The following is a 14279-nucleotide window of genomic DNA, read 5'->3' as shown; positions in this document are numbered from 1 at the left end:
TTAATATTTTCTGACTTTGCAGCCAAGTATAACGATGCTGGTGGCACTGCTGATAGTGGTACCTGTCACCGCCCTGTTTCTAGCCTGGTTCTACCTTTTTAGAAACAACACTGACATTCCTGTCTCCCCCGGTTCTAAACCAATTGTTGGACACATGCACCACTTTATGGATATCACCAAGGACACACTTCATCTGTACGTATTCAAAGTACGGTTTAATTTTTAGTTCGTTCTATGGAATAAAGTTTTGGTTATTCTGTAGATATGACTAAATTTCGCCTCACTTTGATTTTCCATGTAAAGTACTGCTGTTAATTCATTGTTTACATTAGAACCAATGAAAATCTATAATGATCGATGTTGTTAAAAGTTGCAAATAATTCAAATATCTGACCACCTTTTCAGATTTGAAGAGCGATATTTCGAGATGACAGACCCAAAGAAAACAGGATCGGTGTCTCACATAAAGTTTTTCTACAAATCAAATTTCTCCCTGAACACCGTTGGAACAGCCGAGAACCTCCTCAAATCAAACGTAAACATCAACAAATCCTTCCAATACGATGCAATATCTGGGTAAATTAATTTCTCTCCTGTATTCTTAGCTTAATCAGATTGATTGTAAAATAAGTAATAAAAGCATCATAAAGTGTAGCGTTGATTAATTTCCAGATCATAATCAATTTTGATTTTCCTCTATATAATATGATATAATATCCATAATCTATATTATGTACAAAAATCATCTAAGACAGATAGCATATTATGATATATGGTTGTTTATTTTTGTATCCCACATGATTAAATCTTTCTAATTTCGAAATACATCAGGTGGCTGAAGAACAGTGTCCTCGTACTCCCCGGACAAGAATGGCAAAAACGACGTAAGATGCTTACTCCTGCTTTCCATTTCAACATCCTGGAAGACTTCTCCGAAACGATGAAAAAGCACGCCAGTTTGTTTGTCTCGATGCTGAAAGCGGACCCAACCAAGCTTATAGTGGAAGTTATAGAGGAAGCCACATTCTATAGCTTGTGCGAAACTTCTTTTGGCATTGAGTTCGAAAGTAGAGAGGAAGCAAATGCCTTCTTTGCTCCTATGACATCCCTGATGATAGAATTTTTTAACAAAACTGCATCCACAAATCCATTGGTGTGGGTCGATTGGTACTACAACAGGACGCAGGGTGGCAAACGCTGGAATTCTTCTGTAAATGAATTGAGCAGACATATAATGGGAATGATAAATAAGGCGAAAACGGCATTGGAGTTGGGTGAAACTAAGCTGCACAAAGGAAAACGAGCATTCCTGGACCAAATGGTCTACGAACAGGCTGAGCGAGGGGAGCTTACTGACGAACAAATAATCGGAGAATGCAACACAATATTACTTGCTGGCCACGCCACGACTACTGGAACCATAGCTTTCTGTGTGTACTATCTTTGTAGGCATCAGGATGTCCAGGAACGTCTTTACAAGGAAATCGCTGACCACCTGGAAGGTAAGGACTTTGATGATATTGAACATGGAAGTTTACTGTACCTAGGAATGGTCGTTAAGGAAACCTTGAGGCTCCAGCCACCTGCTTCTACCATGGGTCGCAGGCTGTCTGAACCAATGTATGCTGATGGTCACATGCTGCCCGCTGGAACCAACCTTGACGTATCCATTTGGTGGCTGCACCGAGATCCTGAGCATTGGGACAACGCCGAGGAGTTTGACCCAGAAAGATTCTCAGAGAAAAACTCCCGAGGCAGAAACCCCTACGCATTTGTTCCTTTTTCTGCAGGACCTCGCAACTGTATAGGTCAAAAATTTGCCAATGTTGAAACACGTTTGTTTATTGCAGCTTTGGTTTATAACTTTAAAATGACGTCAGAGCAAGAGATCGGCAAAGGATTGTTCAGGAATATACAAGGTGTTTCGGCTGTTCCTGGTCCGGACTTCAAAGTTGACTTCACTCCCAGGGTTTAAGATAAACATATTAATTAGAATACAAGTTCTAGAAGAGGGATTGTGAGATACAAATTATATTATGTATAATTGTAGAAGAGTATAAGCTTACTGCAAGCCGAGAGCTATGGGATCCAGTCAGGAAAAGTAATTTTCTATTAGTGGTAAAAAAACCGGGCACATTCTGGGACTTGCCTCATTTTGTTGTAGGTTTATAACCTACCAGGATGCGCGCCGAGTTGGACTCGTCGAGTATCACCCGCTAACTTATTTTGCTGCACAGAGTTAGAGTCAGAGTAGGCGTATTTTGAATTACGATTCACTTCAAATCATCAATAATTTAATAATTATTGTTCAATTATTTTTCAATTATTATAGCCAATTTTTATGGCCAGAACAGTATTATTTACGGTTTTTTATCAGTTTTTGTTTCAGTACGTATCATTTTTACTATTGTGCATGTATAGATTTTATTTCACGGGTCATTTCAATGATTTTTGTTTTTAGAAATAATCAAGTAAGTTTTAATGAGCGTGTATTCATTCGCTATGATAGATAAACATTATATTATGTAAATTGTACAATGTACTTTCTCAGGAATTTAAATTTTATCGTCCATAGCAGCACAGCATGGTAATTATTAATACTATTTTTATTCATTGAAAACTTCAGTAAATTTATGTTAGCAGTAGTATATTGGTTTGTTATCATGTTTGATATTTTAATGTTTATACTATGTAGTTGAATGTGAGAATGTATTTAGTTTTGATATTTAGATGATAATTATGCGTATTCTTCTAATTCAAGTTAGGCGTAAAATTAGCGATAGAGAATAAAGTTGTGGACACAACAAGAAAATTGAGAATAATCTTGTGCGAGGGTAGGGACCCAGATGTCGTTTCTAACCCAAATAAACTTTAAGGAGGCTTCTCATCAGTAGCCGCACCTCCTTACTCGGTTTCTGAACTGGAATTCTATGGGCTTCCAGACGGCCAGACCGAGTATTACCATTCCATCCTTCTAGAGTTCATCACAAGTAGCACCCACCTTGAAGATCTTTGACACCCAGACACACCCCATTGGCGAACAAACTTTGGATATAATCTTACATGCTCCCGAAGGAATCCCTGGTTTATGGTCTTTCTCATCGTCACCAGCACTTTCACTAGGTCACCAGCTCTTTCACTGAAGTCATCAGCCCTTTCACTGAAGTCATCAGATGTGACTCTGATCAACGGTATAGTTGTGGACACAACAAGAAAATTGAGAATAATCTTGTGCGAGGGTAGGGACCCAGATGTCGTTTCTAACCCAAATAAACTTTAAGGAGGCTTCTCATCAGTAGCCGCACCTCCTTACTCGGTTTCTGAACTGGAATTCTATGGGCTTCCAGACGGCCAGACCGAGTATTACCATCCCATCCTTCTAGAGTTCATCACAAGTAGCACCCACCTTGAAGATCTTTGACACCCAGACACACCCCATTGGCGAACAAACTTTGGATATAATCTTACATGCTCCCGAAGGAATCCCTGGTTTATGGTCTTTCTCATCGTCACCAGCACTTTCACTAGGTCACCAGCTCTTTCACTGAAGTCATCAGCCCTTTCACTGAAGTCATCAGATGTGACTCTGATCAACGGTATAGTTGTGGACACAACAAGAAAATTGAGAATAATCTTGTGCGAGGGTAGGGACCCAGATGTCGTTTCTAACCCAAATAAACTTTAAGGAGGCTTCTCATCAGTAGCCGCACCTCCTTACTCGGTTTCTGAACTGGAATTCTATGGGCTTCCAGACGGCCAGACCGAGTATTACCATCCCATCCTTCTAGAGTTCATCACAAGTAGCACCCACCTTGAAGATCTTTGACACCCAGACACACCCCATTGGCGAACAAACTACAGAGAATAAAGGAATAAATAACATTTACTGAATAAATAACATTTACTGAATAAATAACATTTACTGAATTTGAAATAAGAAAGAGGGATATCCCACAACTATGCATAGATTCAGAATTGGTGGTTTTCCAGAAACAGTCATCAAGTTCAGCTAATTAATATACACATACAAATCGATACTTTTAGTTCAGTCCATTATACGTTCAAAAATCCTCATAGTAAAGTATGCGGCAGCAGGTTTCAAGTTAAAACATGGTGAGGCCCTCTATTGGTATTCTCACTTTAATAGAGATTAAACAGAGATCTCAACCGCCAATTGTAAATCGTACTCGTTTTTTTTCGTGATGGTTATTTAAAGATAACTGCACAGTTCATCGCATCTAGTTACTTATTATTTTAGTTACTTATGCATCATTTACTCACATTCTTTATGGACTTAGTCATAAGTCAATACCATATTAGTTAATATAATAGTTAGTAAACGAATTGCAACTAAACCGATTTTTCAGGATGTATCCATGGTCGAACTGTGTTCCTACTGAACCAAACCCACCTCCCAGCGATGATCCCAGGCAATTATTCTTAAAGTCTTTACATGAAACGCCAGGATATCTGAGAGACGAGGCTTTAGTCAGCTCCCCCCTTTCTAGTACACAAATACCTTTATACATTGAAGCTGACCCCCCTCCAGATGCAGCTCTATCTACTCGTTATATTCATCCCCTCCACACACGCACTGGATATCATGACCCATATCATGATCCATATCATGATCCATATCATGATCCATATCATGATCCATACAGACAAGCACCATCGGACTATTACCACTCTATTAGTGAAACCCCATTTGATGGAACTCCTAGACCCCACTCAGAACACAACTATCCTGCAACTCATGATGGTAACACAGCACAGACTCAATCTGACCGTGTCACCAACACAGCTCAACCCTCTCTGTCAGAGGAGATTGTAAAGGGTTCAACACTTGAGGCACTTGTGTCGCTAAGTGGTCAGAAACCACCGGAACCACAGAAACCGCCGTACCTAGGACTGACCGTCATACCTAGGACTGATAATAGAATGCTTGTAAGTTCTATCATGGACCAAGATGCTTTATCATATGAAGCTGACATGAAAAAAACAGGGAAACAAGTTTATAAACGATTGAAACGACGTCGAAAAAGTAAAAAGAAAAGTGAAGAAAGAGCTCTAATTCAAATGTTAAAGGACACCAGCGGACATTTAATGTCACAACCAGCAAACCTGCCAGATGATATCGACGGTGATGAAATATCCGATATGAGTTTGAGTGATGACCAATTACCAGATCCTAACGCAAATTTCATCCATCCTACGGTTCAATTAATGCAAATGACTGAAATATTGCCCGTCCTTCCCAATTTCAGAACTCTTCCCCCATCTGAAAAATCACCGTTTTGTCAGACTGATCGTGCTCCTCATCCTCGTGATCCTCAGCCATTTTCAAAGAAGTTTGTTGTAAATCTAATAGCCGGGGAAAAGGCTGACAAGATCTATCCTTCAAAAAGTGGAGAGATTTACAAAACTGGCAGTTCCTTGTTCAAGTGTGTGGAGAGACCTTACTTTGGGACAGTGTTTGATAGTAAGTCAACAGGTTATCAATAACCAAATGGATTTTTATCTTGTCTGTAGTTATTCTTCTCTTCTCTGAAAGTTTTCTTGATCAATGATTATTTCAAACTGATTTAAATCATGCCGGGTTTGAGTTAATTTTGCCGACACCTTTTCTCTACACCTTTGCTCGCTCAGTGCGTTAATTTCAGAAATCCTGCAGTACATTCCGCTGCCAGACTACACAAAATCAGACAATGAACTGGAAGAGAAGACTAAGATATGTATAGGCCACCGGTACACTGTGTGGCTCGATAAATCAGAACCTGACTACATCTGCATGAGAAAGGTATTTGCGAAACAATTAACTAGACGAAAATGTTTCTCACAATATTATGAATCCAGCACCCTTTTAGTCTTTAAACTGAAATAGGAGCTCTAAATTTAGGGGCTAACTTTTTGTGCTTGTTGCATAGTCATCTGGAACATTATCATCCTTTAATGCTATCAGTGGGGGGGGGGGGGGGGGGCCAAGTGGATATTTGTAGATATTTGTAGAATGTCATCCACTTTTTTCGTGAATTATCCATTGACAATAATCTACAAATATCTACATTTATCTACAAAAAATGTATAGAAATTAGTGTGATTTCTTATCCATTACATGTTTTATCTATTGGTTTCCAGAAAGCTTCCAGTAATCATACATGTCATTAAATACCTGAATTAGGTTCCATATTTGATGTAACCACTCATCTATAATTTCATCAAGGACAACCCCTATATGCTTGCCTATACTTCTCTCAGTGCTTTGAATCTGACTCACCGTCAAGATCCTTCACTTGTTCTGGATCTGTCCTGCTTATACTAGTATTTTTTGAGAGAAGGATATTCAGCCACAGGACTTTTTCTGAAGAGTATCCATTTTCTAGCTGAGGCTTTCTTAGACAAGGATTTTAGTCCAGAGCAGAGAGTAGAAAAGGCTTGGTACTGCAAGTCTTTTTTTGTTCTCTGGAAATCTAATATAACTGATAGTTGTCAGTTTATAACTTGGCAGACGTTTAAAGATCTGAAATGTACTTGCGATGGACTCATTCTCTATCTCCTTTTTCTGCAAAAGTAACAACATACCTACTAGGATCTGATGCTAATGAACAATTCTTTGCTTGGATTCGAACTGGTCGCCGCACAAATCTCGATGCCATAACTTTAGCATACGGCTGCGAGAAAAGAAATCTTCGCTCAGAGCTCGCTCTTGCAGATGACATGACAGCCTATGCCCATTCCCGTGGACGCAGTATTTTCAGGGAAGAAGTTCCACTACCACACGAGACATGGAAGAATGATACGAAGGAGGTCCACGATTTGAGTTCAAGTGACATCAAAATAGATAGCTTGAAGAAAGCCATGGAACGAGGTACCAAGGCTGTCGTGGACGATGGTAAGAAGTTCAAGTTACCTTTCCTGCAAATATTTGAAGATGAAAACATCATCCGATTGAATGAGAGGAGGATATAAATGACCCTGCAGAGTTGACTGAGTGTGAGAATGATGAAGTGGACTGTCCCACTTGCACTGATGATACTTATAATATGTTAGAATCGGAGGAAGCAGATTCGGAGGCAGCAACTGAGGTCAGCACAACCCTCTTCGGAACGATCGACATAAGATCGGCAGAAACTCTGTTGCTGAACGGGGGAAAACTAATTTTGGGGATTTTAGCATCAGCATTCGATCAAGAAAGCGGAGCTGAGAGAGTTCAAATGTTCATGATTTGTTCGGAGCGAACAAAAACTGTTACAGAAATAACATTTAGATGGTTCATCCTCCTTCAATTCTCATCCTTCTCAGTGTTCCTACTCATCCTCTTCCTCATCCTGACATCCTCCTCCTTATCATCCTCCTCAGACCTCCTCTTCTTCAGGAGGGGGGGGGGGGATTTTAGCATCAGCTTTCGATCAAGAAAGCGAAGCTGAGGGAGTTCAAATGTCATGATTTCCAAGGGTCGGGTTAAGTTTGTTTCGCAAAACTATACTCCAGCAAAGTTTGCATGTCCTGCAGGACGGCTCAAGATAAATTCATACTAATTTCACAAAGCAATGATCTCTTGCCCATGAGGTGATTACGAAATAGTCAACCACACTGCTCCTTCTCCTCCTTGGTCCTCTTCCTCCTCCCAAGTCTTCCACCTCCTTATCCTCCTCCTCCTCCTCCTCCTCCTCCTCCTCCTCCTCCTCCTCCTCCTCCTCCTCCTCCTCCTCCTCCTCCTCAGTCCTCCTACACCTCCTCCTCCTCCTCCTCAGTCCTTCTCCTCCTCAGTCCTTCTCCTCCTCAGTCCTCCTCAACCTCCTCCTCCTCTTCAATCATCCTCCTCCGCAGTCCGGAGTGAACAAAAACTGTTACGGAAATGACATTTAGATGGTTCATCCTCCTTCTCATCCTTCTCAGTGTTCCTACTCATCCTCTTCCTCATCCTGACATCCTCCTCCTTATCATCCTCCTCAGACCTCCTCTTCCTCAGTCCTCCTCTTCCTCCGTCCTCCTCACCCTCTTCCACCTTATCCTCAGTCCTCCTCTTCCTCAGTCCTCTTCCTCAGTCATCCTTCCCTCCTCAGTCCTCCTCAGTCATCGCATGTACATTGTACAGTTCCTTCTCAATCCTCCGTCTCCCCATCCGCATCCTCCTCCTCAGAAAGCGGACATTTTTACAGGCCTCCTCCTCCTAAGTCTTCCTCCTCAGTCCCCCTCCTCCTAACTCTTCCTCCTCAGTCTCCCTCCTCCTTAATCTTCCTCCTCAGTCCCCCTCCTCCTAACACTTCCTCCTCAGTCCCCCTCCTTCTGATTCTTCCTCCTCAGTCCCCCTCCTAACTCTTCCTCCCCAGTCATTCTCCTCCTCTTTTCCTCCTCAGTCCTCTCCTTTTCAGTCCTACTGATCCTCTTGAGTGTTTTTCCTCCTCAGTCCTCTTCCGTCCTCCTCTTCCTCAGTCCTCCTCAACCTCCTCCACCTCTTTCTCAGTCCTCTTTTTCCTCAGTCCTCCTCCTCCTCAGTCATCCTCTTCCTCCTCAGTCCTTATATGTACGACACATTCTCATTTCTCATTTCTGAAAACAGTATTCCTATTTTTTTCCCTAATTACATGATGGCGTTTATTCAAAGGGCATATACTAGGATAGACCTCTGCCTCGGTCAAAAAAGCACCCCACGGCTTCCCTTGGCCTCGGTCTTAACTAAGATGGCACTCCTCGGCCTCGGCTATTAAGATAAAAAAGTACCCCTCGGCCTCGCCCTAAGCCGATCAGTGATCCTCATCCTCCTCAATATTCCTCCTTAGTCCTCCTCCAGCCTCCTCCTCCCCAGTCCTCATCCTCCTCCTCCTCTTCCTTCTCAGTCCTCATCCTCTTCCTCCTTCTCCTCAGTCCTCCTCCTCAGTTCTCCTCTTCCTTCTCCTCAGTCCCCTCCTTCTCCACAGTCCTCCTAGCCTCCTCTTCCACCTCCTCCTCCTCATTCCACCTTGTGACAATTTTATTTTGCCATATTTAACAGTACCTCTTTTATCTCTCCCTAGTCAGGCGGATGGCATGGTTGGAAGTTCAGACTGACAGCACCAGTACTAGAGATCAGAACTTTAGTCCCCCCCCCGCCGACCCCCATAATATGCAACATTAAATTAGATAGTTCCACCCTTTTAGATCATTGCTTTTCTCTATTGTATGATAGTGTTTATGGACCATAATCTCCATGTAAATACACTCAAATAAACATAGAAGAACTGTGCAAGTAGTCAGATAATATCATTAAAGCACTTAGCATATATAAAACGTGATGAAATTGAAGTTAATGCCCAGAAATTCTACTGAATTTTTGGAGATTAATGTAGATATTTGTAGAATGTCATCCACTTTTTTCGTGGATTATCCATTCTACATTAATCTACAAATATCTACAAATATCCACTTGGCCCCCCCCCCCTATCAGTGGAGCTGTCTCTTACACAACTAAAACAATGGTATAATCTAAAGTAAACAACCAATTTCAGTTGTACAGAACAGCACCACACCACGTGACGTCATGTCAAGGATTTTCACCAGGTCACGGCATCCTGCGGCTCCATGTACGTGACTCCTTCACCACCGAGCAGTCTCCCCTTTCCAACTCTCTTGTGATGAATTACTTACAAAAAGCGCTCCCAAACTGCCCGCCCCCAGCCTTGGAGTTCAGTGTACCACAGGGGGAACCTAGTAACATTCTGATAGCTACCTTTGTAGACTGTTCTACACTTCCGGTTGGTTTATATCTTATTCAGATTATTTCGTAATTATAATAGCTCCAACTACAAGTACGTCCTTACGGCTTACACCTTATTATTCAGGATTCTACTGATGACTTACTGATTAGAATTCGATTTAGGAGAATGTGTCCTCAGTTTCTCAATCGAATTTATTATTTTTGTGTAAATGTGATTCGTCGCCTTTGAAATTTCATGTTACTTTAATTTCAGAACGTCGAGGTAATTCACAGAGGTGTCCGTGGTGGAATGGCTTGTTCCATACTACTGTTCCCGCACTATATAGACTCAAACTACGGCGAGCCAACGTTTCCTAAAACTTTGCACGATCCAAGATTGAAAGAACTATTCAATATCTTTCAATTTAGTTTTCGTGATGATTTGAAGATTTTTAAGTTTTGTGAAAATAGTGCTCAGGGACAGTATTTGACAGCCCTAAATAGCCGAGAAGCTGTGTCATGACATAGATGAAGAAAATCTAAAATATATGGTTACAATTAACAATGAGCATTTTAATAGCAATATTAATTCTCCCCTTAGGCCTTTTCCGTGTAATAATACTCATGACGAGGGATTCTTCTGATGTAAGACGTTTATTGTCTATAAAGCTTGGTTTCAGTTATGCTGTTATGAATCAAATCCACCATTAAATGACTATTCTTTGTATCACTAAAATGCGGAAGATTAAAAAAAAATTAAAGTTGGTATATCAGCGCGACATTTTGTTAGGCCTCCTCGGCCAAAAGGGTCTTCTGCAGCGAGATTTGGAATACGCATCAATGTTAGTTTAGAAAACTCTACGCACTGGCACGCGCGCAATTATATATATCCATGCGATTCAAGTTGATTACGTAGTAGAGGCTCTTACGGGCAAATAAGGCACTCTTCTGCTGGAGCCCCTAGGCTCCTAAAATGATTGTTTTATGGACTAGTAAGTAGTGCCGCATCGATAGCCGATCTCAGATGCCACTATGGAGGCTGTATGGCCATGTGCTGACGGTTATTTGCTTTTTCCCTGCGCACCTTGCTAAATCACAAAGTAAACGCTCGAATTTGATTTCAAAATATTCACACAACTTCTAGATACCTACTTGAAAATATTACGTAGCCAGATTTACCTCTGTTGCTTATCTCTTGGTGTTATGACCATTCAAAGTTTCAGATTATCACGTGACACATTATGTCACAGTAAATGCGCGCAAGAAAAACTTTTACACATATTTTTGATTCGGCGCAAGCGCGTTCCGCAAAATTTCATATAATGATTCCTCAAAATGGAAACATTTTCTAGATGTCTGATTTCCCCAAAATTACCGGGAAACTGGTTTATTATGTTCTTTATCAGTTTATATATGCTGTAAAAGTGTTTAAACCAATCGAGAAGGGGTGGGGAGCAAAATTTGCCATAAAATCAAAATTTCATAAATTTGCCAGCAAGCTCAGTGTGCTATTAGAGTTATATCAAACTTTGTTATTAAAGTTTTTAGGATCTATTAGAAATAACTATCTCCATTTTCAGATTCCAATTAAAAGTTAATTGGAGCAAAAAAAAGGGTATTCGGAGACTGAAAATGGCCTTTTGTAAAATGGAAACATTTTTTGGAAACAACCTAATTTTGCCCAAAAAGGTTTCTGATGAGGTTATCTAGGGTCCTGATAGGTCAGGGAAGACATTTCCAGTTAATTGAGGCCATCACAGATACTTGGAGGCCGAAAATGGCCCTAAAAAGGCCTTTTGAGGTGTTTTCCAATTTGAGCCAATTAAATCCAGATTTTCGGCTTTAATTGGTCGGAACAGGTCCAAATTGTACCGGGTGAGTTCAAAAGCGATAGGACACATCTTGTTTATCGTAGAAAACCGAGATTCAAATATAATTTGAAAATATTTTCTTAAAAAATGGAAACATTTGATAATCCATGGGAATTTTTTGGAAACATCCCAATTTTACCTTAAAAGATCTCCAATGAGTTTTTTAGTGTCTTGGTAGGTCAGGGAAGACAATTTCAGTTAATAGGGGCGATCAAGAAAATTTGGAGGCCGGAAATGGCCCTAAAAAAGGCCTTTTGGGGTGTTTTCAAATTTGAGCCAATTAAATCCAGATTTTCGGCTTTAATTGGTCGGAACAGGTCCAAATTGTACCGGGTGAGTTCAAAAGCGATAGGACACATCTTGTTTATCGTAGAAAACCGAGATTCAAATATAATTTGAAAATATTTTCTTAAAAAATGGAAACATTTGATAATCCATGGGAATTTTTTGGAAACATCCGAATTTTGCCCTAAACGGTCTCTGATGAGGTTTTTTGGTGTCTTGGTAGGTCAGGGAGGACGATTCTAGTTAATAAAGGTCATCACAAAAACTCGGTAGCCGGAAATGGCCCTAAAAAAGGCCTTTTTGGGTGTTTTTCAATTTGAGCCAATTAAAGCCACATTTTTGGCTTTAATTGGTCGGAACAGGTCCAAATTGTACCGGGTGAGTTGCATAGTAATATGACACATCTTATTTATCGAAGAAAACCGGGGTTCCAAGTTCAAAATTAATTTAAAAAGATTTTGTAAAAAAATGGAAACATTTGATAATCCATGGGAATTTTTTGGAAACATCCGAATTTTGCCCTAAACGGTCTCTGATGAGGTTTTTTGGTGTCTTGGTAGGTCAGGGAGGACGATTCTAGTTAATAAAGGCAATCACGAAAACTCGGTAGCCGGAAATGGCCCTAAAAAAGGCCTTTTTGGGTGTTTTTCAATTTGAGCCAATTAAAGCCACATTTTTGGCTTTAATTGGTCGGAACAGGTCCAAATTGTACCGGGTGAGTTGCATAGTAATATGACACATCTTATTTATCGAAGAAAACCGGGGTTCCAAGTTCAAAATTAATTTAAAAATATTTTGTAAAAAAATGGAAACATTTGATAATCCATGGGAATTTTTTGGAAACATCCGAATTTTGCCCTAAACGGTCTCTGATGAGGTTTTTTGGTGTCTTGGTAGGTCAGGGAGGACGATTCTAGTTAATAAAGGCCATCAAGAAAACTTGGTAGCCGGAAATGACCCTAAAAAAGGCCTTTTTGGGTGTTTTCCCTATTAATTGGAAACGTCCTCCCTCGCCTACCAGGATACCAACAAACCTCATCAGAGACCGTTTAGGGCAAAATTCGGATGCTTCCAAAAAATTCCCATGGATTATCAAATGTTTCCATTTTTTAAGAAAATATTTTTTAATTATTTTTGAACTTGAGACTCCGGTTTTCTACGATAAATAAAATGTGTCATATTACTATGCAACTCACCCGGTACAATTTGGACCTGTTCCAACCAATTAAAGCCGAAAATCTGGCTTTAATTGGCTCCACTTGGAAAACACCCCAAAAAGGCCTTTTTTAGGGCCATTTCCGGCCTCCGAGTTTTCATGGTGGCCCCTATTAACTGGAAACGTCCTCCCTCACCTACCAGGATACCAACAAACCTCATCGAAGACCGTTTAGGGCAAAATTCGGATGTTTCCAAAAAATTCCCATGGATTATCAAATGTTTCCATTTTTTTACAAAATCTTTTCAAGTCATTTCGGACCTTGGAAATCCGATTTTCTGCAATCGACCAGATGTGTCCAACCTCTAAGCAACTCACCCAGTACAATTTCAACCTGTTCCAACCAATTAAAGCCGAAAATCTGGCTTTAATTGGCTCCACTTGGAAAACACCCCAAAAAGGCCTTTTTTAGGGCCTTTTCCGGCCTCCGAGTTTTCATGGTGGCCCCTATTAACTGGAAACGTCCTCCCTCACCTACCAGGATACCAACAAACCTCATCGGAGACCGTTTAGGGCAAAATTCGGATGTTTCCAAAAAATTCCCATGGATTATCAAATGTTTCCATTTTTTTACAAAATCTTTTCAAGTCATTTCGGACCTTGGAAATCCGATTTTCTGCAATCGACCAGATGTGTCCAACCTCTAAGCAACTCACCCAGTACAATTTCAACCTGTTCCAACCAATTAAAGCCGAAAATCTGGCTTTAATTGGCTCCACTTGGAAAACACCCCAAAAAGGCCTTTTTTAGGGCCTTTTCCGGCCTCCGAGTTTTCATGGTGGCCCCTATTAACTGGAAACGTCCTCCCTCACCTACCAGGATACCAACAAACCTCATCGGAGACCGTTTAGGGCAAAATTCGGATGTTTCCAAAAAATTCCCATGGATTATCAAATGTTTCCATTTTTTTACAAAATCTTTTCAAGTCATTTCGGACCTTGGAAATCCGATTTTCTGCAATCGACCAGATGTGTCCAACCTCTAAGCAACTCACCCAGTACAATTTCAACCTGTTCCAACCAATTAAAGCCGAAAATCTGGCTTTAATTGGCTCCACTTGGAAAACACCCCAAAAAGGCCTTTTTTAGGGCCATTTCCGGCCTCCGAGTTTTCATGGTGGCCCCTATTAACTGGAAACATCCTCCCTCACCTACCAGGATACCAACAAACCTCATCGGAGACCGTTTAGGGCAAAATTCGGATGTTTCCAAAAAATTCCCATGGATTATCA

General features: G+C 40.7%; 2 protein-coding genes across 3 annotated transcripts; both read left to right on the top strand.

Moving 5' to 3' along the window:
• Positions 1–21: 21 nt before the first annotated feature.
• Positions 22–2735, top strand: LOC134820439 (probable cytochrome P450 4ac3). The gene is made up of 3 exons (XM_063830824.1): positions 22–195; positions 406–576; positions 832–2735. Exons 1-3 carry the CDS (start codon positions 35–37, stop codon positions 1973–1975), a joined length of 1476 nt encoding a protein of 491 aa, XP_063686894.1. The 5' UTR covers positions 22–34; the 3' UTR covers positions 1976–2735.
• A 1629-nt stretch (positions 2736–4364) lies between these two features.
• Positions 4365–10384, top strand: LOC134820733 (uncharacterized). Of its 2 annotated transcripts, none has more exons than XM_063831311.1 (4): positions 4365–5482; positions 5664–5800; positions 9489–9734; positions 9951–10384. In XM_063831311.1, exons 1-4 carry the CDS (start codon positions 4369–4371, stop codon positions 10197–10199), a joined length of 1746 nt encoding a protein of 581 aa, XP_063687381.1. In that variant the 5' UTR covers positions 4365–4368; the 3' UTR covers positions 10200–10384. The 2 variants fall into 2 exon arrangements, with proteins under 2 accessions (XP_063687381.1, XP_063687382.1); XM_063831312.1 differs by having other exon boundaries at positions 5691–5800; positions 9951–10382.
• The last annotated feature ends 3895 nt before the right edge of the window (positions 10385–14279 follow it).

Source organism: Bolinopsis microptera, chromosome 9, assembly GCF_026151205.1.
Source record: "Bolinopsis microptera isolate Bmic1 chromosome 9, MBARI_Bmic_1.0, whole genome shotgun sequence".
Taxonomy (NCBI): domain Eukaryota; kingdom Metazoa; phylum Ctenophora; class Tentaculata; order Lobata; family Bolinopsidae; genus Bolinopsis; species Bolinopsis microptera.
Note: the sequence above shows the minus strand (reverse complement) of the source record. Positions and strands in the feature narration are given on the sequence as shown.